This window comes from Labeo rohita, chromosome 21 (assembly GCF_022985175.1).
Source record: "Labeo rohita strain BAU-BD-2019 chromosome 21, IGBB_LRoh.1.0, whole genome shotgun sequence".
NCBI classification, from domain to species: Eukaryota; Metazoa; Chordata; class Actinopteri; order Cypriniformes; family Cyprinidae; genus Labeo; species Labeo rohita.
In genome coordinates, this window is record NC_066889.1 from 19,098,807 (window position 1) to 19,121,536 (window position 22,730).

Here is a 22,730-nt window from a genome sequence, read left to right on the forward strand (position 1 = left end):
ACACCAATTTGCAATATCAAGCAGCTAAACAAGCCGTTATGCACAGCTAAAAAAATAGCTGGACGTGGATGAGACTGGAAGCCTGACCCATAAAATTCACAAATGGCCAAATTTCTTACAGAAAAAAAGGTGATACACAGTTTTTCTATAGCAATCAAAATTCAGTACACAATGTAGACATTCATTATGTCCATTTAATGAAATGCAGTCAGTTAAGTGCAAACTTTTTTGACAGTCACATTGGCAAAAATACACCATTATAAATGAACTTAATGACTGAAAAGCTGGATTAACCACCTCTCACGGATTAAAAAAAAAAAAACACTGTGCATTGGATACGACATTCTTCGTTCAATTTTCTGTCATTAAACGTACCAATACACTCGCAGTGCAAATACTGTATATAAAAACCTTCATGCACCTTTGAGAACAGGCTGCTAGAAGTTTAGTATTGACATTAAAAAAATAAAATATAAAAAAAGGCATCATGAATCCTCCTTTACTGAGTCTTTAGTTTTTCATGAAAGAAACACAACAGGAGCTCATATAGAAAGCTGACGATGAGAATGAGTCCAGTGCTGGAGAGAACACCGAATGACAGTAGTGTAAACAGCATGTAGAGCAGGAGGAGGATGAGGAGGGTGCGATAGCTGGCCAGCACCCGCAGGCTGAGACGGGCTCGTTGAGGACGTTCCCTCATCTGCTGCGTCACTGGACTCTTCCGCCGTTGCTCCACTACTTTTGGGAAACTGCTCAGGTAGTGTCGTCCTATACTGCCCAGGAGGTCCTGTCGAGAACACAGCGCCTCCATGTGGTCTCCAAACTATAGGACACAACCAATATGGTCACGTTTAATTGAAATGAAATGCAAGAAAGAAATGAATTAATGACCATAATAAAGTTTAATGTTTGGATAAAACTGTAGGCTAAGCAATATTCTTACTCTTGCATTAATAAAGGATGAGATCTGGAACATGAGTCGAACCAAAAAAGCATTTTCGTAGCTCCTTATCGGTTGAAGCTCTGGATCTCCTTGATACTCAATTTCAAATCTGCGAAGCCCATTGATGATCTGTAAAATATCCAATTGAATTTGTAGAATATTACTGTTAAGACTGGCTAAATTAACACTATTACACTAAATTAACACTATTAACACTAAAACTCACCTGCAACCTGCCCAAGTCTGTTAACACAAGCCCATTTTCACTCGGGATACAGTCTGGCAGTTGTTTAGACGCTCCTTCATCATCTAGAGATGCCACATTGACCAGCAGCTGAGACACCTGCCCAGCATTCAACTGTACAACAAATGAAACAAAACAGGGAAAAAAACAAAAAAAACAAAACAAAAAAACATTTCTGTTCAAAAGATCTGAAAGATTTATTTTTTTAAACAAATGAATACTTAAAAAGATAGTTCACCCAAAAGTGAAAATTCTGTCATTAATTACTCACTCATGTCGTTCCAAACCCGTAAGACCTTTGTTCATCTTCGAAACACAAATGAAGATATTTTTGATGGAACTTAAGAGCTTTCTGACCCTGCATAGACGGCAATGCAACTGACACATTCAAGACCCAGAAAGGTAGTAAGGACACTGTTAAAATAGTCCATGTCACATCAGTGGTTCAACCTTAATTTTACAAAGATACAAGAGTACTTTTGTGTGGAAAGAAAACAAAAATAACGACTTTATTTAACAATTTCTTCTCTTCCGCGTCAGTCTTTGCCACACTTTCATTAGAGTATCACAACGCAACTAAAGTTGTCATACGGAGTATTTTAACGATGTCCTTACTACCTTTCTGGGCCTTGAACATGGTAGTTCCCTTGCTGTCTATACAGAAAGCTCTCGGATTTTCTCAAAAATATCTTAATTTGTGTTGCAAAGATGAATGAAGATCTTACGGGATTGGAACAACATGAGGGGGTGAGTAATTAATGACAATTTTCATTTTTGGGTGAACTATCCCTTTACAATAAGCAAAGACATTAAATTGATCAAAGACAGTAAAGACATTTATAATGTTTCTGTTTCAAATGAATGCTATTCGTTCTATTCATCAAAGAATCTCATTTTCTACTATAATAATGAGCATCAGAATAATTCTGAAGGATCATGTGACACTAAAGCAAACAAGTTTTCAAACTATAATAAAAACACAGTTTTACTGAATTTTGGATCAAATAAGTGGAGTTTTGATGAACCTTTTAAAACATTTTAAAAATTTTAACCGATCCCAAACTTTCGAATGGTAGCTTATGACATGCATCCTAAATAAAAGCAGTTATAGACTGACCCGGAATATCTGACAAAGGTAGTCCAGGGCTTTTTCAAGAAACTCATGAGTTTTCTTCACACCCTCTCCCATATCGTCCATCTCTCCTCCGGTAAAGCTGTTGTTATGATCCGACGAGCCAACGCCAAACCATGAGAGAAACGAGCTGTTTGCAGCAATTTCAGCGGAATGATCTGAAATCCGTTTAGCTGTCTGTCGGGCTTGGGCGATAATCTGGATGAGCTTTAGCACCTGGAATTGATAATATGATAACATGACTGCTTATCAAATACATCCACCATTGATTTCAGCACTAAGCAGATCTAGCATTAAAAGGATAGCGTTAAAAATAAAAATTATCTCATGATTTACTCACCCTCAAGCTATCCTAGGTGTATATGACTTTCTTCTTTCAGATGAATACAATCGTAGTTATATTAAAAATATCCTGGCTCTTCCTGGGGGAGTGAATGGGGTTTTAAATTTTGAAGACCAATAAAGTGCATCCATCCATCATAAAAGTGCTCCACACAACTCTGGGGAGTTAATAAAGGCCTTCTGAAGTGATATGATGTTTTTGTAAGAAAAATGTCCATATTTAAAACTTTATAAACTGTAATCTCTAGCTTCCGCTAACTGTCGTACTCAGGTTAAAAAGAGAGTGGCTTTCCAGTGGAGGATGTAGGCATAGCAAAACAAAACACCAGTCACAAGTACAAAAAGATTTGTAAAGAAAAATGACGCAGGATTTCGATACAAGCCAAGAGGAGGCTGGTTTTTCCTTCGACTTAAACAAAACTTGGTTCTTGTGAGACTAGCATATTCTCACCGGAGCTTTGTCATCCGCTGGAACGTCACTCTCTCATGAACGCACATATGACAGTTAGTGGAAACTAGAGATTACAGTCTATAGGGTTTTAAATATGGATATTTTTCCTTACACAAATACATCTATTCACTTTCGCATCTATAGGCTTTTATTAACCCCCCAGTGCCATATGGAGCCCTTTTTATGTTGGATTGACACTTTTTTTGGGCTTCAAAATCTTAAATTCCATTCACTGCCATTATAAAGCTTGGAAGAGCCAGGACATTTTATTTAATAGAACTACGATTGTATTCATCTGAAAGCAGAAAGTCATATACACCTAGAATGCCTTGAAGGTGAATCATGGGATAATTTTCATTTTTGGGTGAACTATCCCTTTAATTCTCAGCTTACATTCTTCCGTAGATCAGGACCAAACATCAGGGTGTACTGGCAGTCCTGTCCTTCCAGGCTGTAAACGTGACTTTTGACTTTGAAGACGCTGTCGGTCCCCACAGGCTGACGAGAAGAGAGGAAGCTGCCACCATGTGAAGGTGTCAGGAAGACACGGTTTTGTCGTTGCAGGATGGCATGCTCTGGCTCCAAGAACAACTGCTCAGCTGGAGATACAAATTCTCAATGATTTGCGCATAATAAAGCAATACATCATATAATCATAAAATTTTTCTCACATACCCTTCTGGATCATCTCAGACAGGTTTGGTTGAACAAAGACTTTGGCGACCCTAAAGACCATCAGGGCGTTTTTGGCATTGACCAAGTCGGTGCGCATGGCCCGATTCAAGAAGCCCTGGAAAAGCTTTGTGTACATAAGCAGATTCTCTTGGACAAATGAGGCCCTGTGAATGACAAAAACCCTGTTGGCAAGCACTGATTGAAATGGCACAAACTGACAAATCATGTTTAAATGCTCTATGTGATGTTAACCAAGGTTTCATTTATTTGATTAGTACAGTACAATAAATAAATAACCTAAATAATAACAGCATTTATTTGAAATGGAAACTTAGTGTACAATTATAAATGTTTTAACTGTCACTTTTGATTCATTTAATGCATTCGTGATGAATAAAAGTACTAATTTCTATATACAGCTGAGGTCAAAAGTTTACATCCCCCTTTCAGAATTATTAAAAATGTTAATTATTTTACCAACATTAGAGGGATCATACAAAATGCATGTTATTGTTTATTTAGTACTGACCTGAATAAGATATTTCATATAAAAGATGTTTACATGTAGTCCACAAGAGAAAATAATTTAAAAAAGTTAAATTTATAAAAATGACCCTATTCAAAAGTTTACATACACTTGATACTGTGTTCTTACCTGAATGACACCCAACTCTCTCTCTCTCTTTTTTTTTTTTAAGGTGATAGTTATTCATGAGTCCCTTGTTTGTCCTGAACAGTTAAACTGCCTGCTGTTCTTTAGAAAAATCTATCAGGTCCCACAGATTGTTTGGTTTTCCTGCATTTTTTTGTATTTGAACCCTTTCCAACAATGATTATATGATTTTGAGATCCTTCTTTTGACACTGAGGGGCTCATATGCAACTAATACAGAAGGTTCAAACACTCACTGATGCTCCAGAAGGAAAAATCATGCATTAAGAGCATTTTTTTTGCCTAATCATATTTTTTTCATTTAGTACTGCCCTTCAGAGGCCACAGAAGATTTTTCCCAGTAGAGAAAGTAAGTTAAATTTACCCTGATCTTCAAATTTAAAATGTTTTCAGCCCCCAGCTTTTAAAGGAAAAGTCCACTTCTAAAACAAAGATTCACATAGAATATACTCAGCCCCTTGTCATCCAAGATGTTCATGTCTGTCTTTCTTCAGTCGTAAAGAAATTATGTTTTTTTGAGGAAAACATTTCTGCATTACTCCATATAATGGACTGATATGGTGCCCGATTTTGAACTTCCAAAAGGCATATTAAATGCGGCTACAAAAGATCCCAAATGCGGTTGTAAATGACCCCAGCCGAGAAAGAAGGGTCTTATCTAGCGTAATGATCGGTTATTAAAAAAAAAATAATACAATTTATCTACTTTTTAATGGCAAACGCTCGTCTTGTCTTACTCTGCCTGGCTCATGACAGTTAGGGTATGTCAAAAAACTCCCATCTCATGTTCTCCCTCAACTTCAAAATCATCCTATATTGCCGTTTTACCTTTTTTGTTAAGGGTGTTTGATGATCTTTGCATGTTCACTTTCCAAAGACTGGGTTGGTACTTCTGCAGCGATGTAGGATGATTTTGAAATGATTTTAAAAGTTGAGGGAGAAAACACGATTGGATTTTTCAACATACCCTAACTGTCTTGAGTCAGAATACACAGAGTTCAGGGAGAGCAAGGCAAAATGAGCGTTTGAGAATAAAAGGTATATAAATTGTATTATTTTTTATGAAAATAACCGATTGCTTCGCTAGTACGACCCTTCTTTCTAGGATTGTTTGAAGCCGCATTTAAACTGCCTTTTGGAAGTTCAAAATCAGGGCACCACACCAGTCCATTATATGGAGAAAAATGCAGAAATGTTTTCCTCAAAAAACATAATTTCTTTACGACTGAAGAAAGACATGAACATCTTGGATGACAGGGGGCTGAGTACATTATATGTGCATCTTTGTTTTGGAAGTGGACTTCTCCTTTAATGCATCTTGTTTTCTTCTGAAGCATCAGTGAGCATTTGAGCCTTCTGTAATAGTTGCATATGAGTCCCTCAGTTGTCCTCAGTGTGAAAACATGGATCTCAAAATCATACAGTCATTGTTGGAAAGGGTTCAAATACACAAAAATGCTGGAAAAACCAAAAAAATTGTGGGACCTGAAGGATTTGGCTGAAGAACAGTTTAGTTGTTTAGGACCAACAAGGGACTCATGAACAACTATCACTAAACAAAAAAAACACAGCTGTGGATCATTCATGTAACACCACAGTATTAAGAATCAAGGGGATGTAACATATCTTATTCAGGTCAGTACTAACTACAACATTAGTGACAAGTTTTAACACAGTTATCTTTAACAAACAACCAATATATAAAATACCATTTATCGGGAACAGTTCTGATCTGTCCATCTGTTTGCATGTTGTTTTTTTCTCCAGTGTATCTCCAGGGCTGTATGTAACTAAGCCACGTCTCTAGTACCTAAACCACAAAACAAACACATTACTTGAAACTGAATACATCTATTTAGCATCATAGCTCTCACTATGTTTTGAACAGCGCATAATGTTTACTGCCAATATATAAAAGTAAGCTCCAAACATCAGTGTGCACTCAAGGACATTTACCGCTCTGAATGAGGCGTCCAAAGGCCAGTGACCAAAGGAGTGTTGTAGGAAGACGTACAGCTTTTGCTGGACAAACCTCTGTACCACCACACTAAGGGAGACAGAGAGTGGAGGCTTATTGACAGAGCAGTAAAACAGAAGACAGCTCAATCAAGTCCCCGGCGCCTGATCGGGCGAATAGCTCCTCTTTACGACATGCCAGCTTAGATTTACAGATGTTTTAGTTCTATAGCCTGATTCTCTGCAAGAGTTGACAGAGACTTGCAGGCTATAAAAACCCACCGCTTGAGCTCTTCCAGAGGACCGCTGTGGGAGTGTGCAGAGGGTGAGGAGGAGATTGACTCTTGCTTCAGGCTGCTGGAGAAGGCGTGCAGATGCTTGATCAGGAGACGCACAACAAGGACGTGCTCCTCCGAAGGCGTGAAGGGCTCCTACGACATCATCCAAACACAATTCAGATTTTTAAGAAGAATAACATTTGAGACCCCATTTATACCTGGTATTAACTGGTTTGTCTGACATTTATATGCCGTGACAGAGAAGTTTATTTGAAGGATTAGTGTACTTCCAGAATAAAAATTTCCTGATTATTTACTCATCCCCATGTCATCCAAGACGTTCATGTCTGTCTTTCTTCAGTCGAAAAGACATTAAGGTTTTTGAGGAAAACATTCCAGGATTTTTCCTCCACATAGTGGACTTCAATGGGTTGAATCAACTGGTTCAAAGTTCAAATTGCAGTTTCAATGCAGCTTCAAAGGGCTCTACACAATCCTAGCTGAGGAATAATTGTCTTATCTAGCGAAATGATCCGTCATTTCCTAAAAAAACAAAAACAATTTATATACTTAACAACAAACACTCCCCTTGCACTAGCTCTGCGATGCACGTCCGTCTACAACTTCACTCATTACGTAATAACATTGGAAAAGTCACGCGTAGCTAGCTCTTTGTCTGTCTACTCCAGTTCTAAAATGTAAAGTAGGGCAAAACACTCCATCTCATTTTCTCCTCCAACTTCAAAATTGTCCGACATCGTTGTTTTACCTTTTTTTGTAAAGGGCGTTTGACTTTCTTTGCACGTTCGCTTTGTAAACACTCGGTCGGTATTTCCGCCTACTTCACACAACCTTTCCGGCGTGACTACGTAATGTGTGGAGTCAAGCTAGTGCAAGATGAGCATTTATGGTTATAAAAGTCTTTAAATTTTTATCTTTTTTAGAAAATGACCGATCGTTTCACTAGAGAAGACCATTATTCCTCAGCTGGGATTGTGTAGTGCCCTTTAAAGCTGCACTGAAACTGCAATTAGGACCTTGGGATTGCTGATCCCCATTAAAGTCCACTATATAAAGAAAAATCCTAGAATGTAATCCTCAAAAACTGTATTTTTTTTTTTCCTAACGGTTTTATTTCGACTAGTAAACTAATCCTATAAGGAGCCTGATTAAATCCATTGATTCTGACAGAGTAGTACTGCTAATTTTTGATGTTCTAACAAATTTTATACAGCAATTTATTCAATTATAACCTCACATAAATATTGATAAAATGTGTTTTTATTTTTTTTTGTAAGTGTAATATTATTAGTACACGAAACTTTTTCATTAAACATACATTTTAAAACAACATTTTATATTACATATAATAATTATTATTTTATTTATTAAAATAAACTAACTATAAATTATTTTAAATGTTTGCACATGCAGTCATTAATGAGAGGTTAAGATATAATGTTTTTTTTGTTTTTTTTAACTGCTTTATAAGCTTGCTTTCAACAAAAAAGTAGTATTTATTTAAACAACAGTGTGACTCTGGACCACAAAACCAAGTGTAAATTTTTTTAAAATTGAGATTTATACATCATCTTATACATCAAGTTGAATAAATAAGCTTTCTATTGACATATGGTTTGTTAGGGTATGACAATATTTGGCCAAGATACAACTATTTGAAAATCTGGAAACTGAGGGTCCAAAAGAAAATCACCTTTAAAGTTGTCCAAACGAAGTTATTAGCAATGCATATTACTAATCAAAAATGAAGTTTTTATATATTTATGGTAGGAAATGTACAAAATATCTTCATGAAACATGATCTTTACTTAACATCCTAATGATTTTTGGCATAAAAGAAAAATCAATAATTTTGACCCATACAATGTATTTTTGGCTTTTGCTACAAATATACCCGAGCTACTTATGACTGGTTTTGTGGTCCAGGGTCACAAATAAATAGAATTTATTTAAAAAAGAAAGTTTAAATGAAGTTTAAATAAATAAATAGAAATGAACATTAAATTAACAGTAAACACATTCATGGTGTTTGTCACCTTCAGGTGTAAATATGGATGTCAATACCAGGTGTAAACAGGCAGCATATATTGATTGACAACCACACCTTACATGACATCCACTGTGCAGTACCATCATACTTGAGACTTCATGACTTCAAAGTACTTTCAACAATAAAACAAAAGATGTCTGGGCAATTTGGTCTGGATATTCTGTGTAGTGTAGTAGTGTTTGCATAGTTGAAGGCACAAGAACAAACACCCCAAAAAGGTAAAGATAAATAAAAAAGTGCAAATCACATAAAACGTGTTAAATCTCAATAAAAAGACATGCTTTAAAACAAAACAAAATGACACACATTTCTCACATTTACAAGCTGTTAACATCACAATATATCCTAATATTTTAGTAAATCCCAAGACTTATTAGTCACATTAATTCAATCACACATTATAATCAGACCAAATCTCCCAATTTAACACTGGCCTAAATCATTACTGTTAAAACCAATCCCTAGTCTAACTCCTGTCTAATCTTAGGTTACCTCCAGGAAGCCCGTGGAACTGAATGAAAAGGTAAAAGTACTTGGTATGTGTGGAGGGTCCCAGAGCCTGGTGGGGCGGGGGGTTGGCACAGCATGCTGGACATACTGAGGCGGTACTGCAACAACGCCAGCTGAAGGACCCATCACAAACGGGTGGAGGGGAGGGGAGGGGAGAGGGAAGAGAGGAGCACAGTGGGGGGAAGGAAAGGAAGAAAAAGGGGAGAGGAGAGGAGCAGGGCAGTGAACATGAGAGTAGAAAGGAAAAAAGGACAGAGTGCAATCCAAGAAAAATAGTTGGACATAGTCAGGACCGAAATGGGGGTGTACAAAAAGGAAAGAAAGAGACAAATCGATATTGACCACAAAAGAGAAATGCAATGAACATGAAGATGATGCAGTTGTCCTTTTCGCACCAATTGCGAACCTCTAGTGTAACGTTGAGTGACGTGGCTACATGCTTTGGATTTTCTAACTGAAGTATCACCAAAGGCTATATTCCTAAGAAAATAGTGTCAGTTATGGACATTTTCTAAAGCAACACAAATTTGGGAATGACACTAGAGTATAAACTACAGAAAACTGTAGGACTGTTTGTCCCAGGACACCTAGGAAATGTAGTCAAGACAACCAAGGAATATTATTTGTAATATAGGCCTTGATTCTCAAGTGAAGTGTCTCTTTGATGAAGTATGTTATATTACCTTCGGCTTTGCAATTTTGTCTAATCTCTATGATTTCAAATAAAACCAAATGGAGCTTATGAAAGCAGAAAAGGAGACACTGCATCGTTAAAGTTTCTACCATGAAATACACTGATAGGAGTCACCAATTTACTTTTTTTTTCAGACAAATTATTGATTTTTGCTAAATAATTTCAGTTCATGCAAATGGCTTTATATATTTGTGAACTTGCATCCAATTAGTATTTATTCATCCTCATTTCATTCCTACATAAACATATATAGTCAAAAGTTTTTGAACAGTAAGATTTTTTTAAATATTGTTTTAAAATAAGACTCTTCTGCTCACCAAGCCTGCATTTATATGATCCAAAGTACAGCAAAAAAAATTTTGAAATATTTTTACCATTTAAAATAACCATTTAAAATAACCATTTACTATTTGAATATGTTTTAAAATGTAATTTATTCCTGCGATTTCAAAGCTAAATTTAAGCAGCATTACTCCAGTCACATGATCCTTCAGAAATCATTCTAATATTCTGATTTGCTGCTTAAAAAAAACATTTATTATGTTAAAAACAGCTGAGTATAATTTTTTTCTGGTTTCTTTGATAAAGAAGTTCAAAAACGCATTTATCTGAAATAGAGATCTTTTGTAACAAATGTCTTCATCACTTTTGATCAATTTAAAGCAGCAATTATATTATACTGAGTTTTTCAACAGTATAGTGTATAATGTTACAAAAGCTTCATTTTTAGATAAACACCGACCTTTGGATCTTTCTACTGAAAGAAACCTGTAAAAATGTACTGTTTTAAATACTGATAACAAATAATAATAATAAGAATAATATTTAAAAAAAGCTTCTTGGACAGCAAATCAGCAAATTAGAATTATTTCTTAAGGATCCTGTGATGGGACACTGAAGACTGGAGAAATGATGCTGAAAATTTAGCTTTGATCACAGAAATAAATTACATTTTAAAATATATTCAAAAAGAAAGAAGTTATTAAAAAAAAAAAGAAAAAGAAAAATTATATATATATATATAAATATTTCACAATATTACAAATAAATGTAGACTTGGTAACCAGAAGATAGTTCTTTAAAAAACATTCAAAAGTTTTTAGTAGTGTACATGTATGTGGGTAGTTGATGCATCAATGTGTCCTATGGTGTGATGGGAAAAAAAACTATGCTAACAATGCTATTTGTAACTAAGAATGAAGATACATTTTTCTTATGTTATTTGTATGTTAAGTTTTTTTTTCTACATTTTTGTTATAATCACACTATAGTGCCAAACTTTTATTTGTCAACTACCCGTGTGTATATTTTATATATATATTGTTCAAATAATAAAAAAAAGCATAATACTGAATGAGAAATAAATTTAAAAATATTTTTTTTTGTTGTATTAAAATAAACACCATACAGGTTCAGAATAACATGAGGGTGACTAAATAATGACTGAATTTTTAGTTTTGGGGTGAACTCTCTCTACTTCTCAGTAAACTGGTGACTTCCAATTCATAATCTCCACAACAAAGATGTTAAATAAATGATGCCAGACTTAATATGCTCTGGGCTGACTGGAGGGAGACTTGCACTGATTTACTGACTGTAAATAACACACAGAGAGGGAGACAAACTCGAAGCCAGAGACACCAAAAGCTTACATACACCCCACAGCCAAAGAACAAAGACAGAAGACGTATCAAGGAGCCAGCGGGCTGCATCATGCAGACTCGAACATAAAGCATTAACTCGACCACTTCAATCACATGCCCAGTGTGTACTATGCTTATTCTGCCCAAATCATCAAACAACAGCGAACAAAGCAAACATGAATTAAAAAGCTGTAGCTTTTTCCCTTTCATCCCCTTCTATGTTTAACAATCATATGATGCTGGGTTAATTTTAACCAAGTCTTTGAGCACAGAGGAAATAAAATTTCATTGGAAATTCATGTTTTACACAAATAGTTCTCAACTGCAGGGTTCAGAAACCACTAGGGGGCCTCAGTAACCTTCAAGATTATCAAAATCACATGAAATACATCAGCAATATGGTTAAAACATGTTAGCGCTGGATCGAGAATATGATAAAGTACCCACAACCAGCTACAAAAGACATTAATGTTAGGTTAACATTTAAAATCAAAAGCTTGTGCAAACTGAAATGAAGCTGATATCTGGATTAGTCAGAAAACTCATAAAATTCTATTCATAATAAAGACAATAAAGACATATATTAGAAAGAAAAAAACTTAATGTAAAACCTTTTAGAAGGGAAGCAGAAGTGTATATAATACATAATATACTTCAACCTATCTGTCTGTAGTATATTATGTAGTATATATGCTTTATATTCATGTATATATATACATGAAAAAAAAAAAAAAATTATATACACACACCATTATTCTGTTTTTTAATTTTAACTCCGTTTTAATGGTTAAATTAAAAATATTACTTAAAAAGCATATCTAATTAACTAAAATCAATAAAATAAAACACAAATTTACAGAAATTTAAAAAGTTTAACAAAAACTACATTTTTAAGGATCTACGAAATATGTTTTCCACACTCAAATTCAGTTTTATTTTTTTTTTACCAAACTGTTTTCCATTACTTTTCTGGATTCCATTTTTATGGTTTCATTCAATTTTAACAACCAAACGCATCTGTACTTAATTGATTTTATGAAAAAATAAATTATTTTATTTTTATTTTTTAGCAATACTGTGTTGTCTATTCACATTTTTATGATAAATAATTCTGGTAAATATTTTCTTCTGGTAAGTATTCCTTAAAAACAGTTTTAATAATAATTTTATTAGTAGTAGTAGTACTATCATTACATAAAGTAATATTTTTCTGTCACAGTTTCTTCAAGTTAAACCAAACTTTTATTTTGACAGGTTGCTGTGAAGACCTTTAAGTTTCTGTTTTATGTAATATGATGATAGTTTTTCTCAAGAGAAACATTAAAATGCACCATTCATTTATACAGAGACGCAGAACATGTATGATTCATATTTAAATGGTATTTTTACAGCTTTATATTCACAGATGCTAGTCCATAATCGCATTTTGATTTAAGTTTACTGAACTACATTCCTGCTGTAACATTCCGCGTTATGCAGTAAATTCAATTTTTCTGTTGCATTCCATGAATCATAATGCCCTATATAAACTATTTTAAAATGACAATTTTTTATTTCCTATTAAAAATTCTATTAATTTTATGTCAAATAAAGAACATTAGCAGTGTAATAACACTAGAAATAACACACCTGTGAAAATGTGGAGGACTAGTTCAGATTCAGTCCCAGCTTTAAAAGGCATTGTGGTATTTATACTATATCTGTTAAATTCCAATATTTTTGATTCCCATCATAAAAAAAGCTTGCAAAAATGCAAATACCACCACTCCAGCTATGAAGGACAAAGGGTATATTTGTAAACAGAGCACATGTGTGTCATTCACAGAGGGAGAGGAAGTGCATGAGTCAGGGTGGGTGTCGTGCAGCGGTCCCTATGCGGTGCAGGGAGTGAAGGATTGGAGCCAGCCAGCCGTGCGCAGAGGCGGAAGGGAGTGTGTAGGTCCGAGGGCCCTTATCATATTCTTACCTTCACCTGAGGAGACTGCAGCTTCTGGTACATCTCCAGAGAATAGTGATGGAGCCACATTTCCACAAACACCTTTAGAAACACACACAACTGTGAAAATCATGTCAAAACAAAGTAAACTCGAAGAACAATTAACACGTGTTCCTACCTGCAGAAGCGTCTCTGACCTCCAGATCTCTTGAGCTGCAGGGTCAGCGTTGACTGAGGGCTGATGGGTAATATGACGCTTCAACAAACTGGTGCTGTGTCCACCATATCCAACATAAGGCACACTGGGAGACCTGAGATGGTAAGAATATACAACCGTATAAAACACTAGCTTATTTGCTGAGAAAATGATTTTTAAAAGACACCAGGATACCTTGGAGCAGGAGAGGCCACGGTTCCCCTGGTGTCTGAGAAAGGTGATGGAGGCACATTGCCCTCTGTAGGGAGAAAGTACTTGAGGTAGGTGTCGACAAGCACAAAGTATGCGCTATCTGAGCAACTCCCATGCTGCCCGGGAAGGTAGATCTGAAAAGGTTATTAAACAACATTTAAATTAACTTATAATGAGGCAATAAAATCCTGCAATTCTGTTAAATAACCATCGGGGTGTGAAAATCAAGTAAACTACATTTGTTCTTGGAAAATGACAGCTGAAGAGCTCTTACCTTTGGTGTAATGAGACTTGAGGCAAAGTTGAACATGTAATATTCAAAAGGATCTGTGAAAGATTAAAAAGAGATAGTTATGTGAGAGAAAGACACAGAGTGATGAAACAGTCTTGTAACAGTTATATAATATATTTTATAGCATAATACAAAAGTGAAGGTGCAAAGAGCCAAGACGTACTGAGCAACAGAAGGCCTGACATGGGGAACTGGATTTTATTGTGAAACAGTGGGCAGTCTGGCAGAACCCCAGCCTGAATGGATGACTTTACAGGACCCTGTGCAAAAAATATACATGTTAACGCAGACACGGGTAATAACACCTTTTCCACTTTGAAATTAATTAGGGATGATGCATTAAAACCTAAATGAATGCACTTACTGGCAGATAACTGACTGGAAACTCATACTTGTATTCCTCGGCTTGTAGTTTGTATACCAATTTCATCATAGGACCACTGTTAAATAAACATTTAAAATTAAGATTAAAACACAGCAACAGTTTAGTATCAACACTACCATTAAAAAGTTTGGGTTGGTAAGAGTTTGTAATATTTTCGAAAAGCACTTATGCTCACCAAAGCTGCAATTATTTTATCAGAAATACAGTAAAAACAGAAATATTGTGTTATTACAATTTAAAAGACTCCATTTGAATATTAACAAATTAAAGATTTCTGTTTTAATACGTAATTTATTCTTGTGATGGCAAAGCTGAAGTTTCAGCAGCCATTACTCTCCAGTCTTCAATGCAATGTTTTTTTTTTACTCAGGATTAAGGATTTTGTTTTCAGGATTAATAAAAAGTTTAAAAGAACAGCATTTATTTGAAATGGAAATGTTCTGTAAAATTACAAAAGTCTTTAGTGTCACTTTTGGTCAATTTCATGCAATATTACTTAATAAAACCATTCACTTTGACTACCAGTCAAAAGTTTTTGAACAGTAAGATTTGTAATGTTTTTTTTAAAGAAGTCTCTTCTCATCAAGCCTGCATTTATTTGATCCATAACACAGCAAACATTTTGAAATATTTTTGCTATTTAAAATAACTGTTTTCTATTTGAATATATTTTAAAACGTAATTTATTTCTGTAATAAAAGCTACATTTTCAGCATCATTACTCCAGTCTTCAGTGTCACATGATCCTTCAGAAATCATTCTAATATGCTGATTTGCTGTTCAAGAAACATTTAGTATTATTATTAATAATAATATATAAAACAGTTGAGTGCATTTTTTCCAGGAATCTTTGAGTAGAAAGAATAAAAGCTTTTGTAACTTTATACTTTTGTACACTATACTATTCAAATGCTTGTGTCAGTATATTTTTTAAGTAAAGAAATGATAGAAATTAATACCTTTATTTAGTGTTTTGAATTACATTGAAATTTTAAATTTAAGACAGAGACATTTATAATGTTACAAAAGATTTCTATTTCAGATCAATTTTGAAATTCTGTTCTTCCGAACTTCTATTCATCAAAGAAAACTGAAATAGAAAATGATTTCTAAAGGATCATGTGACTGATACATTGTATTGACACAAAAAAAATCAGCTATGAAATCACAGGAATAAATTCTATTTTAAAATATATTCACAAATATTTTATTGAAATATATTCTCAATATATTTTAAAATATATTCAAAATTGTACTATTTTTGTTGTGCTCTGGATTAACTAAATGCAGGCTTGGTAAGAAGAAAAGACTGTTTTAAAAACATTAAAAATATTACTGTTCAAAAACTTTAGTGCAATTATTTCAAATGGCAGTATATATATCAGATTTGTACTTACACATACAAATACACAAAATAATACAAAAACAAAACAAAAAGAACCTTGGGTCCAGGAAGCCCATGGCAATTTTGTACTCAGCCAAGCGAGCCTGCAGAAACCGCAGATTCCAGCCACTAAGGATTCCATCCAGGCTCCCGAACACACTCTCCACCAACCAGGGAAAGACTGCATGCAGCTCCTAATCAGACATATGCCATTAAAACCCAAAAAGACTTTTCATGACTTTCTTGATACAAAGAGCAGGGGTGCATGCATGCATGCCATCCTCTAAGCCAGGGGTGGCGAACTCCGATCCTGGAGAGCCGCAGCCCTGCAGAGTTCAGCTCTAACCCTAATTAAAACTCACCTGCCTGTTGCTTTCTAGTAACCCTTCAACCCTTGATTAGCTTGTTCAGGTGCATCTGATTAGGGTTAAAGCAAAACTATGTAGGGCCTGCGGCTCTCCAGGACTGACGTTCGCCACCCCTGCTCTAAGCAATCCAAGTAAACATGGGCCTCACAAGTGACTAAGCCAACAAATGAAGTGACAGAACAGGCATGTGTGGCCTGCCCAAATGCTCAAATAAATCTGAGAAAGGAGGTCACAGAGTTCAGCACTAAACAAACATCATTCATTCAGACAGCACTGAGTTGAGTCAGGGTGAGGGGGAAATGGCGCCAGCAGGACAGCAGCTGGTCCAGTGCCATGTGCCAAGCAAATGACACTGCGTTTAATCTCTAATACATGGGCAACGGCACAGTTGCTTCAACAGATTTCTCTGAAGAATCTAACAAAAAGCCGCCTGCGTTGGGTACAAGAATAAGAACTTTATAAATGGATCCTCCGTGTAAGGCTATAAAGTGTATCACAACTCTGTAAATAATAACACCAACCATAAATGTACTAATAAAGAAGAGCACATCTATATGCATTAAAATCAGAGAACCGTACCTTTGCAGGATAATCGTCTATTATTTTGCTCAAGTCGTGACATCTTTGATAAAGAGGTTTATTGGTCCAGTCTGCCTTTAAATTGGCCTGCAGGCATCATGACACAACAGTTAGAAAGAGAAATAAACATAAGCAGACTATAAATATAATAAATAAACAGCTCTAGTACTAACCAGAAGAAAACTGGGCTGTTGCAGGGCGGGTGCAGCCATGAAAAATCAGACCACAGATCAACACCAAACCTGAAATGTATAAAACAGTCCAATTTCAAAACATTCAGCATCACTAGTGAGGTAACAGTTACTTCTAGCACTCCAGTACCAGTGAACGTTTTCAATGAAAAAAAAAATCAGCGTATTTCATGTTTGCTTAACTAACACATATTAGCTTATCCTTAAACATAACATTTTAATTTGCCAAAATATATTTTTCTGTAACAGCTTAGTGGTTAGCCAGCTAACGTTAGCTCCACTATGAGCTAACTGCGTAGCCTGCACACTATTTTTTTTCGTCTGCAAAAGAACTAAACGCTCAGTCGATCTCATGTCCACTTAAAACAGATATTAAACATGCCTGACTAGTTTCTGAGTAGATTACCTCACACGCAAGAAAGACAAAACCAATATTTGTAGTAAATTCCAATAGACCGCGCTTAGAGCCAAGAAGAGTCAAATGCGTTGGTTATGATGTCATGTCCGCCTCGCGCTGTAACAGCGCCGTCTATAGGCTGAGGGCGGAGAATGACGTCACGAATAAAAATGAACTTCCTAATGTAAATAAAAATAGATGTCCTGTATCCAGACAGTTTTGATCCAACATTGGCTCTTTTATATTCGACGCCGCCAATGTTACACTCTTTTAGTTTAAAAAACATTATTTTTTATTATAATGATATTAAAAGTAAACTCATATTGTTCTTTTTTTATTGTACATGCTTAATATTTCATTCACAAGCAATTCGAATCCCATCTTTTCTCCTTCCTAAAACTGAATTAGACTCATTTCTATTTTCCTTTTGCTTTATAGAGAACAAATCCTTAGATATATATTATGAAACCTTTACAAATCCCATTATAAATATTATCTTAAATATTATGAAGAAATATTTAGGTGCTTTCCCTGTGTATGTGAGTTTGTGTTTGACATGTTATATATTTTTTGTAAAACTTAAATTTTTTTTCTATGTTCCAGATGTCATGATTCTGATGTTATTTATTTATTTATTTATTATTGTATATTATTGTAACTGTTCTGGAAAAAGTTGTAATATACGTTTTTAATATTAATTGTAAAAAAAAAAAAAAAAAAAAAAAAAAAAAAGGAATGAAAAACAAATCTCTTGATTTAAATAGAATATATCAATATAATATAAATTCTTAGTATAAATATAAATATAAATAAATATAAATATAAAAAACTTGCTGTTCTACAGGTATATCATTTATTTTTTTTATTAAATTAAATTTTATTTCATTTTGTCCAAACATATCCATCTTGCATGTTTGCAATGAAACAATGTCACAGGCTCAAAACGCATATTTTATGAAAAAAAAACATATATTAAAATTAATATTAATATATTAAAATTTAATTTAATTTAATTTAATTACTTTATTTCATTTCTTTTATTTGAAATACATTTTATTTTATTTGAATTTTTTAATTTAATTTAATTTAATTTAATTACTTTATTTAATTTTTTTTATTTGAAATACATTTTATTTATTTTATTTGAATTTTTTATTTTATTTTAACCAAACATATCAGTCTTGCATATGTTTGCAATAAAACAATGTCACAGGCTCAAAACACGTATTTTAAAAATTAATATGCTTTTTCTAAAAATGTATTTTATGTTATTTTACATTATTTATTTTATTTTATCCAAACACACCAGTCTTGCATATGTTTGCAATAAAACAATGTCACAGGCTCAAAACACATATTTTAAAAATTAATATGCTTTTTATAAAATTTAAAGTAATATTTTATTTTATTTTGTTTTATTTTACTTTATCCAAAGATGTCCAATTAAATGTACAATTCAAAATGTACAATTCAAAAATGTCACAGTCTCAAAACTGATTTTACTTTTGAATTAATTAAAAAGTAACAAAATTAATATACTTTTAATATACTTTTCAATATTAATATACTTTTTACTAAAATTTAATCTAATAATTATTTGAATTTATTTTATTTTAACATACAAACAGCATAGTTAGACAACTTTTTTTTTTATGACAAAACATCAAACTGACTAATAAATTACTGCTTAATTACTTTACATTAAATTCCTGCTTTCTGTTGCACTCAATCTAGTAGTTACTTATGAATTTTTAAAATATGTATTCATAAAAAAATTAAATTCACTGCACTCAACTTTAGTCTCGGGTGCGTAGATCAATCAACAATATCACATTCAAGTAAGGGATCCAATCTTCTCAATCACTTTTAATCCATTTAAATCTTTCAACAGAGCATTCAACAATCAGACAATTTGGCAATAAGCCTTCTTCATTGGATCATAGTGACATTTCCCCACAAGAAATTTAAAAAAGAAATGTATCTATAAAAAATAAATACATCTGAACTAAAGGTGGCGGATTGTTCCAGCCCAATTTAACTCCTGGTTCTAACACGTGTCAGGTTTAAACCTGTTGTGTAAATATTCTAGTGAAGATACCTCTAGAAAATACTGTTATTCTACTCCCAAAGTCCGACATGTGAATTATACATCTCACATAAACTATGAATTTGTAAAATCCTAAATCTTTTATTAGGTTTATCTGAGGAAAATGTGCTGGATGAACCACAGGCCCAGCTGTGGGAGGATTCAGAGGAACATAAGACTATGTTAGTCATAAAACTCACAAAGTTGGATGTAAATTAATGTCAAATCTATGTGATGATATGGAATTCAGAGAGTAATAAAAGCAAGCCTATAGAAAACATCTGTCAAACTGAATAGACTTCAGAAAGAACCTGAGGCAGAGTAGCATCGATAGCACAAACCAAACAGCAGCCTAATGTAATAAGAGTGTGTCATGTCCATCAGCCATAAGGGTTGTGCAGATATTTCTGTACGTCTCAGTCTATCAAATGCTTTTATTCAGTTTGGGTAAGAATTTTGCCATCTAGCAGACACACTGTGACAGACTAGATAAGTAACAGTAATATTAGAAAAACAATAATCATTTATTTTTTTTTAATCAGTAAAAATTGCTTTATATGAGCTCTCAAATTTGCTCCGTTTTTGAAATAAATGTTAATCTTGCGCCAGCAAAACTCAGAAATAACGAAGAGCTGTGAACTTCTCGTCTCTAATTCAGAGCCGTGTCTGTGCCAAGTGAATGTGGTTAGTAATTGGTTTTATATAAAGCTCATTTTGCATTTGAAATACAACAAAATAATGAGGCCTGTATTGAAACAATGTCACTAATGTGAAGAAGTATGTGAGTTGTATCCCACTCGGTTTTTTATTATCGGTTGAGTCTTGAGATGAATTTGTTAATCATTTCAAGAGAACTTGCACTTCGGAAGAGATTGCTTTTTGAGTTGCAAAAGTGTTCAAAACGTGATCTACTGATCTTTCTTCTCTCTTACACCATTCCTATAAGAAGTAAATCTTATAGTTTCTCATCATGCTCAATCAACACATCTAAAATTACAGAGGAAATATCAAGTGCAACATGGAAAATTCTCAGTTGTCATTTCCATCTTCATTTGAGAGATTGCACCGAAACTCTGAATGTCATGATGATCTCTAAGGTTCCATTAGAGAGAAATTACTTTAGTCTTTGTTTCTTCACTACAAAAATTACACTTTACAGTGCATACTCTCAGTTTAGAGGTCATTCACACAGGAAGAATGCTGTTTTATTGTAAACATTCTACATAAATAATTTTTGATAAAATAAAATTAAATATTTAATTACATTACTTTTTTAACTGTAAACATATGCTAGATGGAAATCTTTTGATAAATAAAATAAATTATTGGAAACATATGCTAGATGGATATCTCTGGATAAAAATAAAATAAAATAAAATAAAATATTCAATTACATAAAATTTTAATAAAAAGTATAATTATTTTTAAAGTACATGTTTTGAGTCTGTGACATTTTATTAATTGTAAACTTATGCTAGACGAAAATCTTTGGATAAAATAAAATAAAATAAAATAAAACATTAAATTAAAAAAAATCACATTCATTTTCAAAAATGTTTGAGCCTGTGACATTGTTTTGATTGTAAACATATGCTAGATGAAAATCTTAAGATAAAAAAATAATAATAAAATAAAAAATCATATTCATTTTCAAAATATGTGTTTTGAGCCTGTGACATTTTATTAATTGTAAATTTATGCTATACGGAAATCTTTGGATAAATAAAATAAAATAAACAGAATAAAATTTGTAAAAAATACATGAACTATTAAATTACATAAAATTTCATTTTAACAATACATACATTCATTATTAAAATACATATAAATAAAATAAAATAAAATAAAACATTAAATAAAAAAAATCATATTAAATTTCAAAACGTGTTTTGAGCCTGTGAAATTGTTTTAATTGTAAACATGCTAGATGCAAATCTTTAGATAAAATGTATACATACATATACATATATATATATTAAATTACATTACATGAAATTTAAAAAATCATATACATTTTCATGGAAATCTTCAGATAAAAATCAGATCAAATCAAAATAAAATAAAATAGAATAAAATAAAATAAGAAATCATATTAATTTTCAAAATATGTGTTTTTAGCCTGTGACAATGTTTTAACTGTAAACATGCTAGACGGACATCTTTAGATAAAATAAAATAAAATAAAATAAAATAAAATAAAATAAAATTATGACATTAAATTAAATGTTAATAAAAATCTATTAGTTTTTAAAAAATATGTGTTTTAAGCCTATGACTTTTTTTCACTGTAAACATATAGTAGACAAAAATCTTTGGATGAAATAATATAATAAAATAAAACAAAATAATTACATCAAATTAAATGTTAATAAAGAGTATATTCGTTTTTAAAATACGTGTTTTGAGCCTGTGACATTTTTCTAATTGTAAACATAAAAAATAATAATAATAAAATAAATATTTTTGCTAAAAATCACATTAATTAAAAAAAAGTGAACTGGACCCCTTTACACTTCTACACTTTGTTCCAACCAAAGCTGTGTATGAAACACTGTTGGGCAGTAGACACTTGAAAGATCTGTCATAGATACCAGTCAAAACAGTGTCACTTTTGACTCTTTACATTATTTTTCCTCTTTTCTACCATTTCTTCCTTCACTTTGAATTGTGGTTGAGACAAATAAAGGCAACTGCCGCAATTTCATCCCCATTGCCCCTAAGGTAAATTGGCCCTTTATCAAAGGCAGGCCTCATCTATCAGTGCAAAGACGGGTATTGAAATTGCTCTGCTGGCCACAAATCAGGCCAATGGATCAGTCCCTTATCTGGAACAAGGCCGTCATCACTCTCCAGCTGGAAAAAGAGGACGAACCCTGGCACGAGGACCTTTTTCGTTGCTGGACTGATGGATATGACCTCCCTTGACCCTTGGATGACCAGTTCATCTGGTGTGGAGCCAAATCAGGGGCTGGTAATCAGGGTCATTCTCTATCTCTTTCAACTTCATCTGCTGCAGGTCAATGCAAATAGATGAAGAAAGTCATTCAAGATGGAGAGCAGGAAATAGCCTGTTAAAATGGGTCCGGGGATAG

The 22,730-nt window shown here is 33.4% G+C and overlaps 1 protein-coding gene across 2 annotated transcripts; it reads right to left on the reverse strand.

Moving 5' to 3' along the window:
* Nucleotides 1-176: 176 nt before the first annotated feature.
* On the reverse strand, nt 177-17,670 carry smpd4 (sphingomyelin phosphodiesterase 4). Of its 2 annotated transcripts, XM_051092562.1 has the most exons (20): nt 17,562-17,670; nt 17,138-17,206; nt 16,965-17,051; nt 16,075-16,211; nt 14,613-14,688; nt 14,412-14,508; nt 14,231-14,283; nt 13,939-14,090; nt 13,726-13,858; nt 13,578-13,649; nt 9,298-9,387; nt 6,698-6,846; nt 6,416-6,506; nt 6,169-6,269; nt 3,788-3,951; nt 3,506-3,711; nt 2,305-2,535; nt 1,170-1,301; nt 944-1,072; nt 177-823 (listed from the first exon to the last, which is right to left on the reverse strand). In XM_051092562.1, exons 2-20 carry the CDS (start codon nt 17,174-17,176, stop codon nt 500-502), a joined length of 2,463 nt encoding a protein of 820 aa, XP_050948519.1. In that variant the 5' UTR covers nt 17,177-17,206; nt 17,562-17,670; the 3' UTR covers nt 177-499. The 2 variants fall into 2 exon arrangements, with proteins under 2 accessions (XP_050948519.1, XP_050948520.1); XM_051092563.1 differs by lacking the exon at nt 9,298-9,387 and having other exon boundaries at nt 17,562-17,660.
* Between the last annotated feature and the right edge of the window lie 5,060 nt (nt 17,671-22,730).